Raw genomic sequence first — 23,280 nt, forward strand, 5'->3', positions numbered from 1 at the left:
CCACTTTTCCATGTGGTGATAGATTCTGTAATTAAATATATCAGAGGATAATGTAAGCGACGGGGTAAGCACTGCCAATGACTCCACAAATGTCATGGATACAGGATCATACATTATCTTTCCCTCCTCTGAATGTCCGTAACTCTTGACTGGTAGCCTCTGAAGGCATGTTTCATTTTCTTCTTCGTATTAATTATTTAGACCCTTATTTCATGTCCCCCTCTACTTGTAGCTCTTGGATAGTCAGGGCTCATAAGTGATCTTTTATGCCCCACAGGACTTTACAGTGGGCACAAAATCAGTTTCTGATGAATAGAAAATTCTACTATTAAAAAATACTTCAGGGACACCTGGTGGCTCAGTCAGTTAAGCATCTGCCCTCAGCTCAGGTCATGATCCCGGGATCCTGGGATTGAGCCCCAATTCATGCTCCCTGCTCGATGGAGGGAGCATCTGCCCCTCCCTCTGCCCCTCCTTGTGCTCTTTCTCTGTCTCAGGTAAGTAAATAAAGTATTAAAAAAATACTTCAATTTGTGAACTTAACATTTTTCCCCCAAAAAGTAATATGTTGAAAAAAAGAATAGGAGGAACTACTGCTAAAATTCACTTACTTATTTTTGGACATAAGTCTGGGACAGTCACACAAAGGAAAAGATAAATGGATGACTTCATGCCCAAGGTATCACCTTAGTCTTTTGTTTATAGATTTCCCAACTTAAAAACTAACAATTCCCTTATTTTTTCTGGAGCTCATTCAGCTTTTCACACAGGCTGAGCCCAGGATTCTCTAATCTGACCTAAGCTATAAAGTGTACCCCTAGAAAGAGAAATGCTGACTTTTCTGTCTCGTTATCAAGGTTTTCCCATTGTGTTCCCACAGGATGAGTTTCACAACACTGTCGACCACAGGTTCCATCAGACTCATTATCACCTCTACTACTCGCACCTGAGAGGAGGGGCTCAGCTGGGTCACTCTGGGTGAGAATCTACAGCTTCTAGAAAAAGGAACAAGAACTGGATTTTGTTAAAATGCCCTGAAACTTTGAATCATCTACTTTCCTTGAATAAATCAATTTACTCAAGTCTTGGGAAAAAATGCAAGCAAAACTGACATAAAAAAGGAGTATTACCAGCTCTTTCTATCTTCTTTTTCCCTCCACAGTTAAAAATGCCTTCTTCTCTAGCAGAGTCTCTGCCTTTCCCTCAGATGCCAGGCTTCCGTGGGAAGGACTTTATTCTCTATGCCTGAAATGTAGCCTAAACACAAGTTCCCGCACATGCTAACAAGTCCACCCCAGTTGGGTTAAGGATGGAACCATCACTTCCCCAACTGGATGTGGCCAATGGAAGGCTGGCAAATGAGATTAGAGAAGGCCATGATCTATACACTTAACTGAATTCTTTCAAAAGTCTTCCCTTGACTCAGGAGAAATTTCCCCTAAATTTCCTAGGCATTGTTCATCATTTTATCTTTCCTTCTGCAACAAGCGGCACAGAGTGGAAAGAATGAAATACAAATATCTTCCTCAGCCAAATCTTAGCCTGTTCCTGGCATTCAGGTGGATCTGGCTAGCACCAGTAGAGGCCTATGTTATCCGGAGCAGACTATCAAAATCTAATGAGAGGATGATTTTTTTCTTTCTTTTGGTAAGTGATGATAACTGGGAAGTCCAGAAAATTCTCATATCAAAATCCCACAGAATGTGAGACCCTGAGAGGTTGAAGGGATGTTAGAGATGACCAAGTCCATCTCCCCTGTTTTATAGATAAAGGACTTGTAGTGAAGGGTCATGATTTGTCCATGTTCTTTCTTAGAAAATATTTTAATATGATCAGAATCAACTTTCACATACCTTTTGGGTGTTGTAGCAGCACCATAACAAGAGATGGAGAGCCATAAGGAAAGTAGGTCTTGAATGTAAACTTCAGCTACAATAGAACAAAAAATTCAAAACCACATGAACATTTGACTTGAAAGAGATATTAAGAAAGAACAAAATCTTGCATCATCTGCCCCAAAAAGACCTACTAGTACTAACATGGTCAGAATGTTTTCTTAAACATTTATTTTTAAAAAAATGCTTCCAATAACCTTGTAAATATGTTCCAGAAAAATGAACCTTTTTGAAATCACCTTCTGGGGCTTAAGAAAAATAAAGTTATGTTCCTGGTGTCTTTACAGCAGTTCTTTACCTCACATGAACCCAATTATGCACATAAATCTCCTATTTAAGTGAGAGTTTCCAAGGCAGTTGTGAGATGCTAGGTATTCCAGCATGATTTTTTAACAACAAAAAAAGCATGAAACAACAATGGTGCTCACAATACTTTGAGGGCCAAAGTAGTATAGTTCTTTATATCCTCTGAAGGCAGAGTGGCTTTTAAGTACTTTTATAAGAAATTAAACGAAAATCTAGAAAGAGTGAAGTGCTGAGGCTTTGATGAGTTTTGGTAAATCTGTAAATCCATCACCCCAGTCAAAACAGAGAACATTTCTGTCACCCCAAGAAGTTCCTTTGTGGTTCTACCACTCCCCAGCAACCAATATTTTTATTTCCACAAGAGAGTTTAGTTTTGCTTATTCTTGAATTTCATATAAATACAAAGAGTATGCATTCTTTTGTGTCTGGTTTGGCTCAACATCTTTTTTTGGAGATTCATCCATGTTACTATGCTTGAGTCATTCATTTTTACATTCTTTTTTATCGCCTGAAACAATCACTGTATGAATATACTGTAATGTTTATTCATTCTCCTACTGAGGGGTATTTGGGTTGTTTCCGGCTTGGGGTTACTATGAAAAAAAGCATCAAATTAACATTCATATTTATGTCTTTTTGTAGACACGTGCTTTCATTTTTCTTAAATACCACAGGAATGGAATTACTGAGTAGATGCCTGTTTAACTTTATTAAGAAAATGCCACGTAGTTTTCCTAAATGGTTGTACCATCTCACACTCCACCAGCAATTTATGAGAATCCCAGTTGTTCCACATAGCAAACATTTGATATTGTCAATCTTACTAATCTCAGCCACTCCAATGGGTATGAAATGTCACCTCTTTATGCATTTACTATGCATCTTCTTGACAGCGAATGATGTTGAGTGATTTTCATGTGTTTACTGCCAATTTATATATCTTTTTATAGCATGTATTCATTTCTTTTGTACATAAAAAAACAAGTTCTTTCTTAGGGAATAAGAGATTTATGTAATCTAGACACAAGTTCTCTGTTAAATGTATGTATTGAAAATATTTTCTCTTGCCTGGTGGCTTGCTTTTTCACTTTCTTAATGATGTCTACCAAAGAAAAGAAGATTTTCATTCTGATGAAATCTATAATTTACCTATTTATGGTTTATGCTTATGGTTTATGCTTATGGTTTATGCTTTTTTTTGCATCCCTTGTAAGAAATCTTAGATGGTTCCAATGTAAAAAAATATATATTCTCCTATGTTTTCTTCTAGGAGCTTTATAGTTTTAGCATTTATGTTGAAGTCTATGATCCATCTCAAATTAATTCTTGTATTTTGTGAGGTAGAGGTTCTTTTTTGCCATATAGATATCCAGCTTTTTCAGCCCATCTGTTCAAAACGTTCCTTTCCCCCGCTGAATTGCCTTTGTGTCTCTGTCAAAGACCAACTGACTATACACGCACATACACATGTATGTGCGTGTATAAAGGATAAACTATATGGATATATATTTCTAGACTCTTCACTCTTCAGTTCTACCGATCTATCTAACCTTTTGCTGATACCTCACAGTCTTGATCACTGTAGCTTAAAGTCTTGAAATCAGGTAGTCTGAGTCTGCCAGGTTTTTTTTGTTTGTTTGTTTTTTGTTTTTTTAAATTTGTTTTTCAAAATTGTTCTGGATATTGTTCTGGAATTATATGGGTTCTCTCTTCAAATATTTGTTTCTTTAAGCAATGTTCTGTAGTTTCCAGTATAGAGGTCTTATACACCTTTTATTAAATTTACTTCTAAGTATTATTTAAGATTAATTTATTTATTCTGGTAGGGGGAGGGCATGTGGACAAGGGGAGGAGGGAGAGGGAAGGCAGATTCCTCATTCAGCGCAGAGCCCGATGCTGGCCCAATCTCAGGACCCCGAGATCATGACCTGAGCCGAAACCAAGAGCTGGACACCCAACTGACAGCGACCGCCCAGGCGCCTCTTAAGTATTTTAAGTAACTGTGCATTCGTCTTTCTCTCTTTGCTTCTGTCAATTTTTGCTTCATGTATTTTGGAACTCTGTTATTAGGCCCATAGCCATCTATAATTGGTATTTCTCCTGACGACCTGACTGTGGTGCCATTATAAAATGTCTCTCTTTATCCCTGGTCATACCTTGTCCTGAAGTCAATGTCATCGCGGCTTGTAGTGCCATACCAGCTTTCTGTGCTTATTATCTGTATAACCTTTCTTTGCTTTTAATCTATCTGTGTCTTTATAGTTAGAATGGGTCTCTTGAAAACAACATATAGTTGGATCTTGTTTTTTTATCCAATCTGACATTTGTGCCTTTTTACTAGCATATTTAGCTAATTATTATTTAATTTTTGTAATTAATATACTTGTTAGTATGTTTGGGTTTAAGTGTACCTTTTGATGTTTTAGTTTGTCCCATTTATTTATTTTTTGTTCCTCTGGCAGCTAATAGTCCCGTCTTAATGACGTCTCAAGTCCATCAGTTCGTGCCTTCATTTCTGGGCATCCGTGACCCTACAAAACCCTCTCCCACTTCTCATATAAGAGATCTAAGGAGACAGTTAGCAGAGACCCCGATGTAGCTTCCTTTTTTCAAGGCTTAAATCTCCTCCAATTTCTATGTACTTTTTTGGTTGCTCTCTAGTACCTTCAAATTGTTTTTAAACATATTTTGCTCAGAGTTTATAATTTTTATGGGAGATTTAGTCTAATACATTACTGGACTCTGCCACAGCTGGAACCAGAAACTGAACTGATACGCAAGTTTAGAAAAAGTGGCTTGTTGTGGCAACACTAATCCAGCTGGGCACGTTGATGGAGCTGCACTGTACTTGCCAAATACAACAAGGGTGAGAGGAAAGGATAAAAAGAGAATGCGAAGCACTGAAGACAAACATTTCTGACAATGGGAAAGAATGTGGATGAATGGCATTTCTCATAAACTGTTGGGGGGAGTATAAATTGGCCCATCCACATATGAGAACAATTTGGCAGCATCTACAGAAGCTAAGTCTTTGCATACCTAATAACTGGCACTTCCATTCCTAAATATATGTCCCAGAATGTTCACAGCAACCTTATTTCTAAAAGAAAACAAAATCTGGAAACAACCCAGAGGCCTACCACCACTTTCCCAACAATGTACTATACAGCAACACCCCACCACGGACGGCTACACACAACATAGGGCAATCTCGGTGAATGGAAAAAACAAGGCTCAAAAGACTGCATATAGTATGCTACTCTTGTCTGTTGTTTGTTTTATGAAGTGCCAAAAAGTATAGAAAACATGGTTTAGGAAATCCATATATGTGATCATACTATTTTCAGAAAAAGCAAAGGAACGATAAACATAAATTCAAAACAATGGCTATGTGGGGGAGAAAGGCCAGGCTATGTGGATACAGATAAATTATTGTTACGGGTCCAGGTCTCGTTTGGATAACAGATTCATAGATACTCATTTCATTAAGAATAAATGCATGCATGAATGAATAAAACATAGAAAGGAAAGAGAGTTATTCATGGATCACACAGGACACGGGGTGTTATGCATTAAGGATTATGATTAATCTAAAAATGGGCACTCAAGAAGGCAGGAGATCAATGATGAGAAATGTTGTCAATTAAAAAGGAAGGCAATCAGGAACAGCCCTACAAAGGGAAATGACATAATACATTATATGAAGGCCTGTGCAAAGATAAGAGGTTACAGCTCTCTTATTCTGAGCCCAAAGTCAGGGCGATGAATTCTTCTTTCTTTTTTGGATCCCTGCCCTGCTTTCCACTGGGACTCAGCGTGTACCCCTTCATACCACCAGAGCCATGTAGCCTGAGCAGGGTAATATTCTAAATGAAAAGCAACAGAAATTAAAAAAGAAAAGAAAAGCAACAGAAATAGAACGAACAATCCTAAAATTTGTGTGGAACCACAAAAAACCCTGAACAGTCAAAGTGATCTTGAGAAAGAACAAAGCTAGAGTCAGCATACCCTCTGATTTCAAACCTTATTACAAATATATAGTAATCAAAGCAGTACAGTACTGGCATAAAAATAGACCTACAGATCAACAAAACAGAACAGAGGGCCCAGAAATAAACCCACACATACATGGTCACAGAACCAAGAATACACAAAGGGGAAAGGACAGTCTCTTCAATTAATGGTGTTGGGAAAACTGGACAACCACATGTAAAAGAGAAATTGGACCCCTATCTTAACAACATATACAAAAATAAACTCAAAATAGATTAGAGACTGGAACATTAGGACCTGAAACTATAAAACTCCTAGAAGAAAACACAGATGGGAAAATCCTCAATGATGGTCCTGGTGATGATTTTTGTATCTGACTCCAAAGGCAAAGAGAACCAAAGTGAAACTAAGTAAGTGAACCACATCAAACTAAAAAGCTTCTGTACAGCAAAAGATACCATCAGCAGAATGAAAAGGCAACTTATAGAATAGGAGAAAATATCTGCAAATCATATATCTGAAAAGGGGTTAATATCCAAAATATATAAAGAATTCATACAATGCAATACAAAAAAAGATCTGATAAAAAAAAAAGGATATATGAACAGACATTTTTCTGGAGAAGACCTACAGATGGCCAACAGGTACATGAAAAGGTGTTCAACATCATTCATTATCAGAAAAATACAGATCAAAACCACAATGAGGCATCACTTGACATCTGTAAGAATAGCTAGTATCAAAAAGACAAGAATAACAAGCGTTGGCAAGAATGTGGAAAAAAAGGAACCAGAGTGCATTGTTGGTGGGAATGTAAATTGGTGCAGCCCCTCTGAAAAGCAGTATGGAGGTTCCCTGAAAAAGTAAAACTATAAATACTATAAATACCAAAGGATCCGGTATGCCACTACTGGGTACTTACCCAGTGAAAATGCAAACACTAACTCAAAAAGTAGTTAACTAACTGCACCCCCTATGTTCATGTAGCACTTTCATGTCATCAATGACATGAAAACAACCTAGGTGTCCACTGACGGATGAATGAATAAAGGAAATGGACTATTATTGAGCCATTAAAAAAAGTGTTATCTTGCCATCTGCAACAACATGCATGGAACCTGAGGGCATTATGCTACGTGAAATAAGTCAGACACAGACAGACAAATACCATATGATCTCACTCATATGTGGAACCCAAAAAAACAAAACAAAGCAAACAGCACATGGGCTCAGAGATAGAGAACAGATCGGTGGTTGCCAGAGGCTGACTGGGGGGTGGGTGAAATGAGTGTAGGGGATCAAAAGGTACAAACACTTCCAGTTATAAAATAAGTTAAGTCTCACGGATGTAACGTACAGCATAGCAACTACAGTTAATAACACTGTATCGCATATCTGAAATCTGCTAAGAGAGTAGATCTTAATAGTTCTCACTATAAGGAAAAAAAATTTGTAACTTTGTGGAGACAGAAATTAACTAGACTTACTGAGAACATTTCACATTATACACAAATATTGAATCATGTTGTACACCTGAACCAGTATTTGTTAATTAGGCCTCAATAAAAAAAAATAAGAACAGACAAATCAATTAAAGCAACTGCAACTCCAGTCCAAATACATAGTGCCCTAAGCCAACAGCCAGGAGCAAGGCTGATAAGACAAGCACACTTAAGCTAATGCTTTAACCAGTGTCTTCTGCCCCAGCCTAGGTGTTGTTCAGGAGTCAAAGGGACAAGTCTTCTAGAGGTTGGTTCCTAACTGGGAATACAAAGAATGCACAAGAGAGGAAAAAAGATATTTATAATCATGCCTCAAAATGGGTGTGAGGGCCAACCAAAACCTTTCTGCAGAGCTCTCCTCCCTCCCGAATTCCACGCTGGGTACCACTGAAACGTGGTTTGCTACATTCTATTTAATCTCCTTAGGGAAAAAGGATGGGAGAAAATACATCATAAATATTTATGATTGCCTTAAAAAGCGGAAACATCTGCTAAAACCTGAGAGGTTTCTTTGGTGTAGGGTGAGCAGAGCTAGCATCACACAGCACGGCTGTCTTCAGTCAGGTTGCGGAAAGCATGTGAGGGACCGAGGTCCACCTCCTGGGAAGCTGCAGTGGACCCAGGTATCTGGACAGGCAAAGCACCACACACAGTACAGGTCACTTAACATGCCCGAAAGTGAAAGCTCTGGTAGAATGCTTCCTGTTTCACAAGGTCCCTCTAATCAGTCCCCCGGCCCTTGGCAGGGGTGGTCTGGCTTCTACTGATGGAGCACCACAGCGTAAGTCTTCCTGCGGCCCCCACGCCTGGCTTCTTGATCGCTGATGTGTCTCACTTGCACCTCTTAGTCACTGCCATTCCTAGCTGCTTCTCTATAATGATTCAAATCTCTTCTTGTCACTCTCACTGGCTCCTTTCTCTCCTGGAACCCAATTCACATTTGGGTCTCTCCTAGCGAGGCAAGGGAACTCTAGTAATTAAGAATGTTAAGTACTGCTTTGTAATATGTGGCATTTCCTTTTTAGCACATGCCATATAGACTCCACAATGCCTGGGCAGGGCAGAGGCCCGCTTGGCAGACAGCAGGCAACCCAGGGCCCAGAAAATGCTTCCTCCAGGTGGCACGTGCTGGCATGACAGTTCTCTGACACTATCGTAGGTAAATGCTTCTGAGTACCAGGCACAGGGCAGACAGGAACTACCCTGATTTATTTTCAATTTAAATGGTTTTACCGTTGCTGGGGCATTCATTTGGAAGCGTTCTTCATAAGCAAAAAAACAGTCCATCAACATTACTAAAAATAAAGTGCTCCTTCCTGGTGATTAGCTAGATACTCTTAACAAGCCTTTTCTGTCCTTGGGGGAATGATTAATATATGCAATATAACAAACCTGCTTGTTTTTTTTATCCAGAGCTTCCACAAAGCACCCTGTAAACACTTGAATAGCGGCTATTACTTCTGGGGCTCCGTTGGTTTCCAGGAGTGCATACCTGAGCAATGCAAAGACAGATGACAACACATTTAATGATTAATCTGGCAAACACGTGAGGCTGAATTGTAAAAGGGAGAGTGGACACATTTTGTGCCATAAGCTTCAGCAGTATCTTAGCTCATCAGATTTCAGTCCTTGTGTGAAAGTAGGAGAAATTTGTCATTCTTTTTCTAAGTTCTTTCCTTAAAATAGCAATCTGTGGAGCTTCTTTTCTTGGTTTTTAAATTATTAAGCACTGAATATCCCTTCCATACAGGCCTGAGTGCTCTTTAGAAATACTCACACGCTGTATGCCCAGGCATGCAAAATCAACAGACCTTTTGCTTTTCCAAGTGGAGAAAGAGCTGCCCAAGGGGTAAAATGCCTTGCTCAAATCCACCCAGCAAAGCGGTGGAAGAATCTGTGGGAGAATCTGCATCGTACCTGGATTGGTTTCTGTGCATTTTCTTACAACTAACTTTATGCTGAAACAAAAGGTATCACCTCAAACTCTGCTCGCTTTAAGCTAAAAAGATCATTCTGATTTACTCCCGTGCTCCCTTATTTAGCCTGAAGTTGGTATGCTTCAGCACCAACTCAAGGGCTGGGTTATTTGCTGTTGTAAAAATTCCTTTCCCTAGTGTTGCTGTCTGCCCAGGAGGCTCTGCTGCTGAGGGGAGGGGGATGGCTGGGGGAGGGTAAGCCCCCCCCCCCCCCCGGGCTGCACCAGCACCTGGAAAAGGGGACGGAAACCCTCCCTGGGTAACAAGCTCCCACTAACTGCCAACCATAACCCTACCTGCTATCCAGTGGTCTCCCATCTCTCATCATCTGGAAATCCAATGAGCTTCCTAAGAAGTACTCATATTTGCAAAATTAATGTGTTGCAGGATAACATGCATAACTGATTTTGCCTTTCAGCTCTCTTAAGAATGGCATTATTTATTTATTTTTCTTGGTTTCTCCTTAGCTTTAAAATCCTTTAAAAAGATTGGTCAGCCCTCATGTGGTGAAGGAAGTACACTGCTATGTTTTATTTTCAGCTGAGAAAAATCCAACATGAACATTTAATAATTTAATACCTAATTCAATTTTGCATTTCTATTATTATTATTAAAAATTTAAATGGCTTTAAAAAAGTTATTTTAATTCTTAGGCATTGGCTTTTAAATATACACTGACATTTCGGTTTTACCAAAGAGCTCAGAGTGGTGAGACAGAATCAGAAACTTAACTTCTCCATGGTAGAGCCAGAGACTATCACAAAAATTTTTATTCATATTTGGAAACTGAGCTTTTCTGGATCAGTTATTAGTAAAAACAGCACACCATTTACCTGAACGTTTCATCGACAACTCTGAATATGGCAGGGTGGCAAGCTGCTTCAGGCTGTGAAGGAAGAGACCAAAAGAAAGTAAAATACCAGAAGCATTTCACTGATAACATATGACCGGTAATTATCAGATTATGAGTTGTCCAGAACTGCTGGTATCTAGAAAATGGGCATATCCCTTCGGGTTAGATAAAACGAAAACAAAAACAAACAACCCTGAGTACATGGAAAAAGGTTTGCATTACAAACACGAACTGGTTCTCTAGGAGCAAAGAGATTATGGGCAAGCTTTATTTCCTCTTTATACTCCTGTATGTTCCACATTTTCTCCAATGGGCCAATATGATCCAGAGAAAGAATCAATAAGTATCATGGGAAATTTAAAAATACCTTTCACCAGCATGCTGTAGTAAAGGCAGAGCCTACCTGTGTAGCTAGTTTATACCTGCCCATGTATCTGGCTACCCCGCCATGGCCCAGGTCTGGGTCTGCTATCTTTTCATTCCTCCTTATTAGGCAATGAATACATAGTAATTTAGAAATATTATTAAGGATAACAGTGACTACCACCATCCTGGACTAAATGATATCACATCTCAGTGTACTATGAATTTAGCAGTTTAAATTATTTAGGATGAAAAAAGGGCCCATGAAAATAAAATGTAGATACCATCACCTTGAACAAGAAAAGTAATTTATTCTGTGAAATTTTTGTGATGATTTTGATGATTTCAATATGTAGAAGTTGACCTACTGTGGCCTAGGTGGGCTTCAGTGGGCCTGACCCAGGTTCTCTATCTTTTCAGCTAGAACTCAAAGCATAAGATTAAGCCAGATGAAAATGCCATTTGGGGCGGGGAGTGGGGTGGGGGGGTGAGGGTGGGGCGCCTGGGTGGCTCAGTTGGTTAAATGTCTGCCTTTGGCTCAGGTCATGATCCCAGGATCCTGGCATTGAATTCAGCATCAGGCTCCCTGCTCAGCGGGGAGCCTGCTTCTGCCTCTGACTGCAGCTTCCCATGCTTGTACTCTCTCTCTGATAAATAAATAAACAAAACCTTAAAAAAAAAAAAGAATATGCCATTTGTGTTCTGAAATAGAGATTTTAGAGTAGCATCCAAATGTGAGTAGATTAAGCTCTACAAGGGACATTTCTTTGAGTCCTACTGCACTTGATATGACCAGCTTCACAGCCCCCTCAACAAAAAAGAAGAAAAGATATGCTTTGCCTCCTAAGTTTTCTGGGTCATGCTGAAGAAAGAATGGAACCTATCTCCATTGATTTTCTTTTCCACTCTCCAGGATGCACTTTTGAATTGTAACATTGAACGTATGCCATCTAGTGTTCACATTCTGCCACTACAGGCTGTTGCAGGGGGCTCCCGGCTAGAACACTGCCACTTGTTCAAAGGATGGGAAGATTTCCTTTTAATTACTGGAAGTGAGAGATTTGTTCTTTACAAGTTACAAATTACTACTCTTTAAGCAGAGTAACCCATATTCCCTAATCCTTCACTGATGTGCATTTTTATCTAAAAGAAGCCAACTAAAAATTCTCATAGGTAAATTCATTATGTACTCAAGAAATAATTTGGCAGGACCATGGTTCAACAGAAGGGAGGCAAATTATTTCTTGGCTTTGATCTCAGGCAAGTCAGTTAATCTCCCTGTGTCTCAGACCCACTGTAAATAATAACAGTTATTAAGAGGTCACTGGATAAATGCCCAGAAAATATCGTAAATGTTTCTACATATTCATAATGGAAAAATCAAACAAGAAGGGAAAAGCAAACTATATGTCTTACAGTGATTCATCAGATTTTCCAAAAATTTTTCAAACGTTCATAGATGGACAATATGCCTGAAAAAGTGTTTAAGACCAAACAACACTGTCACGTGCCCACAAGCAGACAGACATACAGAGCCTGAAAATGTACTGCTAGAAAACCAAAATTGAAAATGGTAAAATAGTACCATTCTTTTCGATCCAAATGGTCTAACTAGTCCAGAGCCACTAGGTAAATTTGATGCTAGGAGAAAATCATTCAGTACTAATTACAGGGGGGTGCCTGGTTGGCTCCAGTCCGTTAAGCATCTGCCTTCAACTCAGGTTATGATCCCGGAGTCGTGGAGTGCTGGGATCAAGCCCTGCATCAGGCTCCCTGCTCAGCAGGGTGCCTGCTTCTCCCTCTGCCTTTCGCCCCACTTGTGCTCTCTCTCTAATAAAGAAATAAAATCTTAAAAAAAAATACTAATTACAGGGATTTCTAAATGGCCAATGAAAAGATAATCCAATGGGTAGAACAGGGGGAGAAGCAAGAATGTTCTAACTCAGTTTGTTAAGAGACAACTAGAGTTTGGACATACTTTTTCTTTTTTTTAAAAGATTTTATTTATTTATTTGACAGAAATCACAAGTAGGCAGAGAGGCAGGCAGAGAGGGGGGGGAGCCAGGCTCCCTGCCGAGCAGAGAGCCTGATGCGGGGCTCGATCCCAGGACCCTGGGATCATGACCTGAACCGAAGGCAGAGGCTTTAACCCACTGAGCCACCCAGGCGCCGCATGGACATACTTTTATGCAGTGTTTTCTATCAAAACCGCGCAATCCAATGTTTTAAATGTCTCCAGAATGTGTGGGACCGCCTGCTCTCTCCATGCCAATGGACTCTCTGCTTAGATTTCCTTCTGTCTAAATATTTCAGACTTTCGTTTGCTCTCAGCCTGCTTCTACAACTCATTTTAGCTTTTACAACAGATAAAATGCCAGGAGACAGGAGAACCTTGCTGAAACAGCAGTGGCGGAGATTCTGATTTAAAAACCAGTCTTCCTTGCTGCCCCAGAGCTGTGAACAGCTCTTTCTCATCTGCAGCCTTTACTGACGGTTCTTAAAGTGAGACTCTTTACGCTTTCCAAGCACATAAATTCAGGGTCAGTGAGTCCCCTCATGAGGCTGGAGTGCTCACAGGCCAGGCATGTGTCCCAGTGACATCAAATCACAAAAGTAAACTTAAGCTGCTTTTCTTATCAAGAGAATCCTCCAAATAGAATTAAAGTCTTTGGAAGCCATAAAGTCGTCCCCCCGCCCCGCCCCAGCCAATCTTTACAGCATCCTTGTGAGGGAGGAGCCAAACATTTAACCCCTCTGTGCCCTGTCATATTTGTAGAATGGGACCCTACAGTAACCCACCACAGGCCACTCTGCAACCCAGAGCTGCGAACCCTAGCTCTAAAGCCCTACAATCTGGGTGATTATCTTTCTTGTAAAAATGAGGGAAAGAAAAACTTTCTTGGGTTCCATCTGTTTGTCTGTTTTTCTCCATCCTACTAAAATCTGTTCCTTCTCAATCTCTGCTCTTCTCCATCTGGCCTAATGATTTCCATGTACAGATTATCTCAAGTCTAGGAAAACTATGTCACCAAGAGGCCATCAATAACACACATTTTGCCCTACTCCCCTCCCCTCACACCACCCCCAATCCTTTCACTGAATGTCGGAGGGTGAACAGAAGATGATGATGGAGTGCTCTGACTCCGGCTTCCTTTTCTTATGGACCAGATTGTTCTGTTGGGTGTCAGAGTTGGGGTTAGGGTTAGGGTTAGGGTTATCTCCTTCCCATCTTCCACAGCTACCCAGAAATGCACCGTTTATCTCCTCTCTGCCTAGAACAGCCCATTCCCAGCCCTCAACAAAACAAGGGAAGACAAAGTCAACACAGGAAAATGCGCTGTGGCCATGTGCTGTGCTCTCAGTCTGTGTTGTGGGGGAAAGGTGAGGGAGAGGCCAACTGTACCAATAACATCCATGCATACGCTCTGCCCTTGATGCCTAATCTGTTATTTTCATCCCAATTCATCAAGGATTATTACAAGCCACTTGTCTCTTGAAAGAGGCCTGAGAACATGGAAGTACAGAATTCTCATGGAAGAAATCTTTCCTCTCTCCTATGATTTTCTGATTCCTTGTGTGTGCTCGATAGAGTATGGGGAGGAGGGAAAGAAGAGAGAGAATACAAACCAGAAAGGGAAATTGTACTATGATTCAAGGTAATTCACAGACAAAAGTGAATGCCTCACAGAAGAAAGGGCAGTGAGAAAACAGAAAAGTTCTCAAGCCTTTTCCATTTATCATCCTTCATATCATCCTTAGATATTTTTATCTAAAAAATAAAGAGGGAAATTGGAGGTAAGAGATAAGATGAAATTCAGGAAGCCAGGAACAGATTTTAAGATAGTTAAATATTTTACTCAGGAATGGTCATTCTCTTTAAGAAGAAATGGCTGATGAGAAGCTTGCCCTCCAGTGAACACAGTGAAGCAGTCCCAGCCCACTCCTCTGAACCCCTGACGGGTGGGAGCCCCTATGGGGTGTGATTACGTGTTACACGTATATAATTAAAGGGTAACTATATTTATCAGAAAATAACTTTCCTCTTTTAAAAAAGGGATTCTCCAGGTGGTTCGTTTTAATAGTAAACTCCTTTATGGAATTCAAAAAACAATTTGGTTTTTTAAGATATCGACTTATATGAAATATTTATATCTATTGTGTAAGGTAAAGCATCTTTATTAGTATGTATATTTTATTACACCATTTTCTTCTTTTCTGCTTTCAGAATGCTAAACATAAGACTGTAAATATCCCTTTTACATTTCAGGACTTATTTTGTTTCAAAACACTCAAGTTTCTTTCAACAAATTTGAGCTTGGAAAAATTATTCTTTCTTTTTAATCTTTACCAGATGTTGTTTACACTACAAGCAATTTTTTTCAGTACTCCATAATGCAATTATTGTTTAATTATTGATAAACGTATCATTTCTGGGCTTAACAGAAAAACAACAACTTAAGCACCAAATATACTTCTTTTAAATTTACCCGTGCTCTCCAATGTCACTCTGGATGCAGAACTAAGACCCCCTAAACCTAAAGTTCCTTCTACCCTTGCCCAGTGGCTTCTACCTAGTGAACCTGTGCAGTTTGAGCTTCCTGCTGCTTCCTGGCTTAGTCACTAAGTGGCACCGAAACCCCGAACACTGCACTGTCTTTGTTTTTTGTTGTTGTTGTTGTTGTTTTTTCTCTCCCTTCATTTGTCTGGTCAGTTGCAAAGTCCTGCATCCCCAACAGTAAGAATCCTCAGCACTTGCAATCTGGGCCTCCTTTACAGAGATGAAGCTTAGAGAGGGGGAGGGGGTGTGTGTGTCTGGTGCCCCCTAGAGGTCAATGCTGGGAAGTGTAGCTACTGTCTCAGATGCAGATTCTTCCCCCCACCCCCACCCCCCGCCAAAAATTTTATTTATTTATTTCACAGACAGAGATCACAAGTAGGCAGAGAGGCAGGCAGAGAGAGAGGGAGAAGCAGGCTCCCTGCTGAGCAGTGAGCCCGATGCAGGGCTCGATCCCAGGACCCTAAGATCATGACTTGAGCCAAAGGCAGAGGCTTTAACCCACTGAGCTCCTCAGGCGCCCCTCAGATGTAGATTCTTTACCTTTTTGCTACAAGCATAAGGCACCACCATGCTTTTCTATCTGACCACTGCTAAATTACATGCACCACATTAAAGAGCTAGAAAGAAAGAAAGAAAGAAGTGCTTAAAAGACTGCTAATGAAAAAGCAGGAAAAGAAAACCCTAGAACATTAGTAAGAAGTTATTCAAGCACAGAAAACTGACATCATCTGGGATGTGGAGTTAATTCTTCAGTATAATCTTTTATTAAAGGGGAACTGTGCTGGGAATGTTGTGCAAAGGAAGTTTTTCTTTTTGAAGTGGCTACAACTGCTCTTTGGAGAATGAAGACAGGAACACATCCCATCTCACATCAGAGAGGACACTGAGGTATCTGCATGTTTTTTTACTCTTAAGCTCTTACTAGATTAAGAACCAATTCCTCCCCACCTGCCCCCAAGCTTTACTGAGGTGTACTTGACAAGATAAAGGAATTATTTTAATTGAGCTACAAAGACTTTCAGGTAGGACGGAATATGAGGAGTATTTTCCGATTCAAAATCTGAATAAACAAAACAAAATGAACCCGGCTGCCCTTTCCCCTCTCCTCCCTGCTCTTTCCTGGGCAAATCTTTCTGTGAAGGCGAGGGAGCAGCTTCTCTGGATCCAGCTGGAGGGGCAGGCAGCGTGCAGGGTCAGCCAACGAATGAGTGAATGAAAGGGCATGGGAATCGGGGTACATCCCGGCCCTGGCATGCAGCAGGGCAGCCAAGCACAGCGCCACCGTGCCACCCAGCCAGGGCTTCTCATTCAAATGTGGAGTAGAAACAATAGCTTTCTGGGCTCCACAGACAGAATTGTAACTGGAAAACATACATTCTTCTGATTCTGCTCAGTCTTGGGAAACCAAACAGTGTCAAAAAACCTGCATAATTAGCAAGCGGCTTTCACTGCTTTGGTGACATCAGTTTTTAAGGTAGGTCTGAAGCTATGGATTACGGTCTTACAGTGTGTGTTCTGTCAAGGAAAATACAAAACTATCTGCTTTGAAAAGTTTCGGTCTGCAGAGTAAATGACAAACTGAGGCTAATACTGCAATTTATTTAGAAGCCACCAGATGTGGCAGGTAGCCATGAACTTGGGGGCAGTTCAGCCCATGGAACCCAGTGGGTAAGTCTCAAAAGTAAGCAGGTTTTGAAAACTTGTTTTTATTTTATTTTTTTAAGATTTTATTTATTTATTTGTCAGAGAGAGAGAGAGAGGAAGAGAACATGCGCACACATGCAGGGGGAACAGCAGGCAGAGAGAGGAAGCAGGTTCCCCACTGAGCAAGGAACATGATGTGGGACTCAATCCCAGGACCCTGGGATCATGACCTGAGCCGAAGGCAGACACTTAACTGACTGAGCCACCCAGGTGTCCCTTGTTTTTATTTTAGAAGTCAAAAAGATATATATGCATTTAGAATTAAGGTAATATTAGATGGGTGCCTTATTACTTAGTCTTCAGGCCTTACAATCTACACATTTAATGCAATCTGTATCAAAATACCACCAGCAATTTTCACAGAGCTAGAACAAACAATTCTGAAATTTGTATGGAAGAAGACCCTGAATAGCCAAAGCAGTCTTGAAAAAGCAAAGCAAAGCCGGAGGCATCACAATTCTACACTTCAAGTTATATTACAAGCAGTATTAACCAAAACAGTATGGTACTGGCTGGCACAAAAGGAGATATGAAGATCAATGGAACAGAATTGAAAATCCAGAAAATCCAGAAATAAGCCCACAATTATATGGTCAATTATCTTCAACAAGGCAGGAAAGAATATCCAATGGGAAAAAGACAGTTTCTTCAACAAACGGTGTTGGAAAAACAGGACGCAACATGCAAAAGAATGAAACTGGACCACTTTCCTACACTGTACACAAAAATAATTTCAAAAAGGATTAAAGAACTAAATATGAGACCTGAAACCATAAAGATTCTAGAAGAGAACACAGGCAGTAACTTTTTAGACATCAGCTGTAGCAACTTCTTTCTAGATATGAAACTTCTTTCTAGCTATGTCTCCTGAGACAAGGAAAATAAAAGCAAAAATAAACTATTGGGACGACATCAAAACAGAAAGCTTCTGTACAGCAAAGGAAACAGTGAACAAAACGAAAAGGCAATCTATAGAATGGAAATCTGCAAATGCCATATCCAATAAAGGGTTGGTATCCAAAATAAATAAAGAACTTATAAAATTCAATATCCCCCAAAAAGAAACAACAAATGAGCAAAGGGAAAAAAGAGAGACAAACCAATAACAGACTCTTAATTATAGAGAACAAACTGATGGTTACCAGAGGGGAGGTGGGTGTGGGAAGGGGTGAAATAGGTGATGGGGATTAAGACTAGACTTATCATGATGTGCACCAGGTGATGTATGAACGTGTCGTATCACTACAGTATACATCTGAAACTAATATAATACTGTATGTCAACTACCGGGAATTAAAATAAAAAGTTAAAATAAAAAGAAGAAGAAGAAGAAAAGAAAATGCCAGGCTTGCAAGTCCCTGAGAGGCCAAAGCACATTTGGGGAGATCATTTCCCTTTATACAACCTGTACCACACTTTTATCTTTTGTTTTTGCAACATCTTGTAACTATAGAATTTCCAGGGCTATTTCTGGATAGTCCCAAGAGATGGAAACATAATTAACAGTGCTCCATATAAAATACAAGTTACTTAGACCATCACACTTTAATTACTCTCAGAATCCAACTCTAATGTAATAGGTATCAAGTTTCTTCTGGAGGAAAACACAGCAGGCCCCTGCTATCTGAGTCTTCCAGATCTCTCTGATACTTCTGCACGGCCTTGTCACTGCACCAAGATACTGTACTACGATAAATGAATCAGATGATGCAATTAGGAAGGAGGTTCTTCAGGTTACCCGTGTGATCACTCAGTCACGTCACAGGCATATTCCAGCCTGCCTGGTTTTCTGGCACTGTAGACCCAGGATGCCTGAGGAGAGCAGCCCACGCCAATCAGGGGCTTGCAGCTCTGTACTGTAATTACCTCCTTGAACCACAAGGCATACAGAGGTCACATCCTGCCAATGCCACAATGAATTAAACCAAGTAACACCCTCTGGAATCCTCATTTAACCATAATGGAAGCTCCGAATCCCTACACACATGAGCCTGATAAATACTTCTGTAGATCAACGGACTTTGAAGCTGTCTGCCTGGGGGACATTAAACTATGAAAGCTGGAGACTGAGGCTATGCAGTGCAGTGTTCAGTGCGGGGGCCTGCCTGCTGGCTCTCATATGCCGGGTGATCCTGTGCTTTCTGAAGCGCTTTCAAGCCGGAGGGCCACAGGTTTAAAAAGGACATGGGGGAGGTTCAGAGAAGAACCAAAGGACCAAAGAAAGCCTGCAGAGTCAAACCGACTCAGAAAAGCCGAAGGAAGTGGAATTTCTCCATAGGGACAAGACCTAAAGAAATAAGGACCCTGAAAGCAAGGAAATAACTCAGTTACTGCATTTTGTCCCTGAAAAAGGACTAGAGAAAATTAAATTATACCAAGTACACTTAAGTTAGAAATACAGATTTACCTGATAATAAAGGTAGTGTTTGGAATGGGCTGCCAGGGACTTCTAAAAAGCCTTTGTTCATTCTGAATTTTACTCAACTATTTTTATGTAAGGTGCATTCTTATTTCTCAACCTTACTATGCAACTCTTTTGAATGGTGAGGTCAAGCAGTAATTTTCCCCAAAACAAAAAAACCTCTCGTGCTCTCTCAGTCTTTTATATCTATCTTCTTTTTGTCCTTCTTTTCCTGTGAAACACTGTAAACGTCCACATCAGCTGGGCTCAGTTTGTGCCACTCAGCTTGCAGCCATATGGCTATGGGCAACGGGAGCACCATCCACAGCGGCCTGGGAGGCGCCAGAACATGAAGGCAGACAAGAGCCTGCAGAGTAAGGGAGAAGGCCTGGCAGTAGCACAGGAGAGCGGTGGGGACCTAAAGGGACAATGGGATGGTGGAAGAAGGCAACTGATTCAACTAGGATTCCCTAACACAGCCTCCAATTTGAAAGAGGAAACAAAACAGGAAGTTCCAACTAAATTAAAAAAAAACAGAAGGTGCCTGGGAGGTGGGCGTTGTGTGCACTCAGCCAACCTCAGAGCTCCCCACTTTCCAAGTCTCAGCTCAAGTGGGGAGGTAAACACTTTCTTTTGCCCAGTTTTCCTAGCCCCCAACTGAAGATCTGACTGTTCACCATCTCTGAAGTAATTTTCTCCACCTGTACAATAGGAAGAAAATCTCTGCGCCCTATGTTCCCAGGTTATGAAAGCTAATGAGAAAACATGTTAGAAACCACTGAGGTCCTCGTAAAACAGATGCCCAGGGAGCATGGCATCTCCTGTGGTTTTTGACTTGTTTTTTCAGGGTGCATTGGTCTTTATTCCTGCTCTCACAAAAATGCACATAAATTCCACAGAGTTGCCTCCCACGAAGGGAAAACACCCCCACGGTGAGATTCTGAGGACTGCCTGTGAGTCCTGCCATCTGACCCTGGTTTAGGAAATGAAGCCAGTCCATTTGGCCCACTGAGCCCCCAAATTCCCAGGCCTGAGAAGTCCCAAGTGCAAGGGAGGGCAGGTGAGCCACCACATGGAGGGAGGGTTCAAGGCTAGAAGGCTTATAGCAAAAGAAAACTTACAGAATTCTTAGTTGTTTTAACCTTTCTTCCAGGATTTTGTTTTATACCTCCTCTCATTTGTAAGGTCTTCATTTTTTAAAACTTAACTTTTCATGTGGAAATAAGAAATACTGTTTTAAAACAGTGTGCCTTAATATCAATTCTTGTGCATATGCACTATACGTTGTGGTGCGCTGATCCAGTAAATCTCACACCTCTCCCCATTTTCAAGACATGATCCAACTATGCAGAAAAGCCCCCTGTGCTGGGTATTTCTATAACAAAAGGCAGTTTAGGTGCCAACTGCTCTCTTGTTTACATTTCCCCTTGCTTTAACCAAAAGAGATGATACCCAGGGTCCTCTTTAAGGATTTTTCTCCTAATCAAAGCCCAGCACGTACCAGTAATGAATCTTTCAAAAAACATTCGATCCTTCTCAGGAAATTTCTCGCACTGGAGATTAGCTTTTCAAAAAGATGCAGTGTTGCTTTTTCAAGGCTGGGAAGGTTCCGAAGCCAGAGGCAGACTACAGCTGACTCGGGGAGAGAGATCTTCTTCCTTTCAGAAAGAATAAACAAATTTTAAACAGAAATGGGTTACTAAGAAAATAAGATTGAGAGAGATCAAAATGCAGTAACGAGTCCAGTTTGTGGATCTTCTTTTCATCATGGCCGTACAGCAGTTAACATTTACAGTAATCAATGAATATTTACCAAGTGTCCGTTTGCAAAATAATGTAAATCTGCTTTCAATTCAAGAAATTAGAGAAATGTCCAAAGTAAGAAACGCTTTCCAAAAGGAAAAACAAGCAGTAGTGATGGAACAAGTGTTTGTGAGGGAAGATTAGTGATAAAGAGTAAGACAGGAAAACGCCTTTAAGTATACAGTCCCGAATTTAAAAAATAGCTGTGTTTGAATGTACATTGTAAGGATTTCAAGTATGTACTCAGACCTGGGTTTGAGTCCCAGAGCCACCACCCACTAACTCGGTGGCCTTGGGAAAGTTACTTAGCCTCTAAACCTCAGTGCACTCATGTGTCAAGTGGGCCTACCTCCCTCACTGTGTTCTCAGAAGGATCGAATGCAATAATACATACATGTTCAGAGATTAGGACAACGCTTGACATCTAGTAAATATTCAGTGGCTGTATTTGTGAATCGCTTGCTTGAAAGTTAAAAAATATCTTCCTTTAGTAATAATTTCAAAAATGGCAGTTATGGCCTGGTAGAGCCACAGCTCATCCCCACCATGATACTCTATGGGCCCCCAATATTTTGTGTAGCTATGTTTCCACAGGAGAATGTCTTTGGAGGTTCCTCCTGAGTCATGTCAGTGAATCGGGGGTTCTACCCCCTCTCCTGGGAGGTACCATGAGGGCACACCTAATTCTGATCTACCGGAGGCTCTGGGACAGCAGTAGGGCTGTCGCCCCAGGGCACTGCCTGTGACCACTGGGCCTCTTCCGGCCTAGGGAGACTTCTCTTTGTTCTTTCAGCCCAGCTTTCCAAGGCCTCCCTCCCTCTTCACCTGTGGCACCACAAACAGCAGAGTGCTTTCCAGGTTCTGCCCAAGATGTTTACTGCCTTTACTAAGAAAAAGAAAAGCTCAGGGCACAAAGGCTCCCTATTACCCCCAAACCCCTTCAGGCTTTCCCTTCACCATTGCTTCTGGGCCATTTCTCTGCAGGAGCTGGCACGAAGCCCAGAGCATGGGTGCAGGGGCAGGAAATGAATAGGCGAGTCACAGGGCAATTTCTTGTGATTTCTCTTTTTTCTTCTCCCTCAGTGTAACTCCTGTAGACCTTTGTCTTGGATTAACTCTGGGGCAAGGCCAGACAAAGCTAAAGAGTTGGAAGGACTCTCACAAAGCAGGCAGAGTACAGGACAAAGGGCAGGAGCGAGGCCCTTCTGACCCTCTTTCTCATCTCACATTCTCACCCTGAGCTTCAGCTCTTCTGGGAAGTCTTGCAGGGCCCCTCCCCCTCACCTCCCCACACCTGGCCGGCTGGCAGGGGGGGCCCTCTCCTGTATCACCTGGCACATCGGAGGGCCACACTACCGATGTCCTCTCTTATGCCACTGGGGCTTTGGGCTGCAATTCCCATGCCACCTCCCCTCTCATCCTGGATGACAAGGAGCTGGTGGGCATCCATGCAAGGAAGAGGAGCACTTTCTGTGTGGAACTCAAAGTGCCAGGTGCAGGCCAAGCAATTGGGAACAAAACAGACCTGGTCTGTACCCCTAGCACTTGGGGCCCAGTGGGAGGTACATGTATACATACCAAATTGAGGAAAAGGCAATGAAGGAAAAGGACAGGCTGAGGTAAAAGAGGGTAACAGAAGGGGCCCGACTTGGACTGGGTGGTCAGGATGCTTCTCCAGCTGAGCTGAGATCAGCTAGGTAAAGAGTAGCCAGAAGGGCATTCCAGCAGAGGGAACGGCAGCCCTGATGGTCCTGAGCCAGGGAAGAGCAAGGTCAAAGGAAGAGAGAAACCCCAGACTAGCGAAGATGAGGTGGTTGTAAGGTTTTGGGATTCGAAATTTTGGGAAATCAGAAATTTGGGAATAGAAATTCAGTGATTATTCTGGTCCCAAGGACTTTAGAGAGGAGTGCCAGGATGCCGTTTACA

General features: G+C 41.3%; 1 protein-coding gene across 1 annotated transcript in view; it reads right to left on the bottom strand.

Annotated features, from left to right (window-relative positions):
* The window catches only part of FANCC (FA complementation group C), a gene marked incomplete at its 5' end in the record, with an annotated part of 176,325 nt that overhangs the window by 24,753 nt on the left and 128,292 nt on the right, over positions 1-23,280 (bottom strand). The window contains 4 exons of the mRNA XM_080819948.1: positions 1,854-1,929; positions 9,089-9,188; positions 10,506-10,558; positions 21,053-21,209. Of these exons, the coding sequence (XP_080676074.1) occupies positions 1,854-1,929; positions 9,089-9,188; positions 10,506-10,558; positions 21,053-21,209 (386 nt within the window). The remainder of the gene's footprint in view (positions 1-1,853; positions 1,930-9,088; positions 9,189-10,505; positions 10,559-21,052; positions 21,210-23,280) is intronic.

This window comes from Martes martes (assembly GCF_963455335.1).
Source record: "Martes martes genome assembly, chromosome: 12".
Lineage (NCBI taxonomy): Eukaryota > Metazoa > Chordata > Mammalia > Carnivora > Mustelidae > Martes > Martes martes.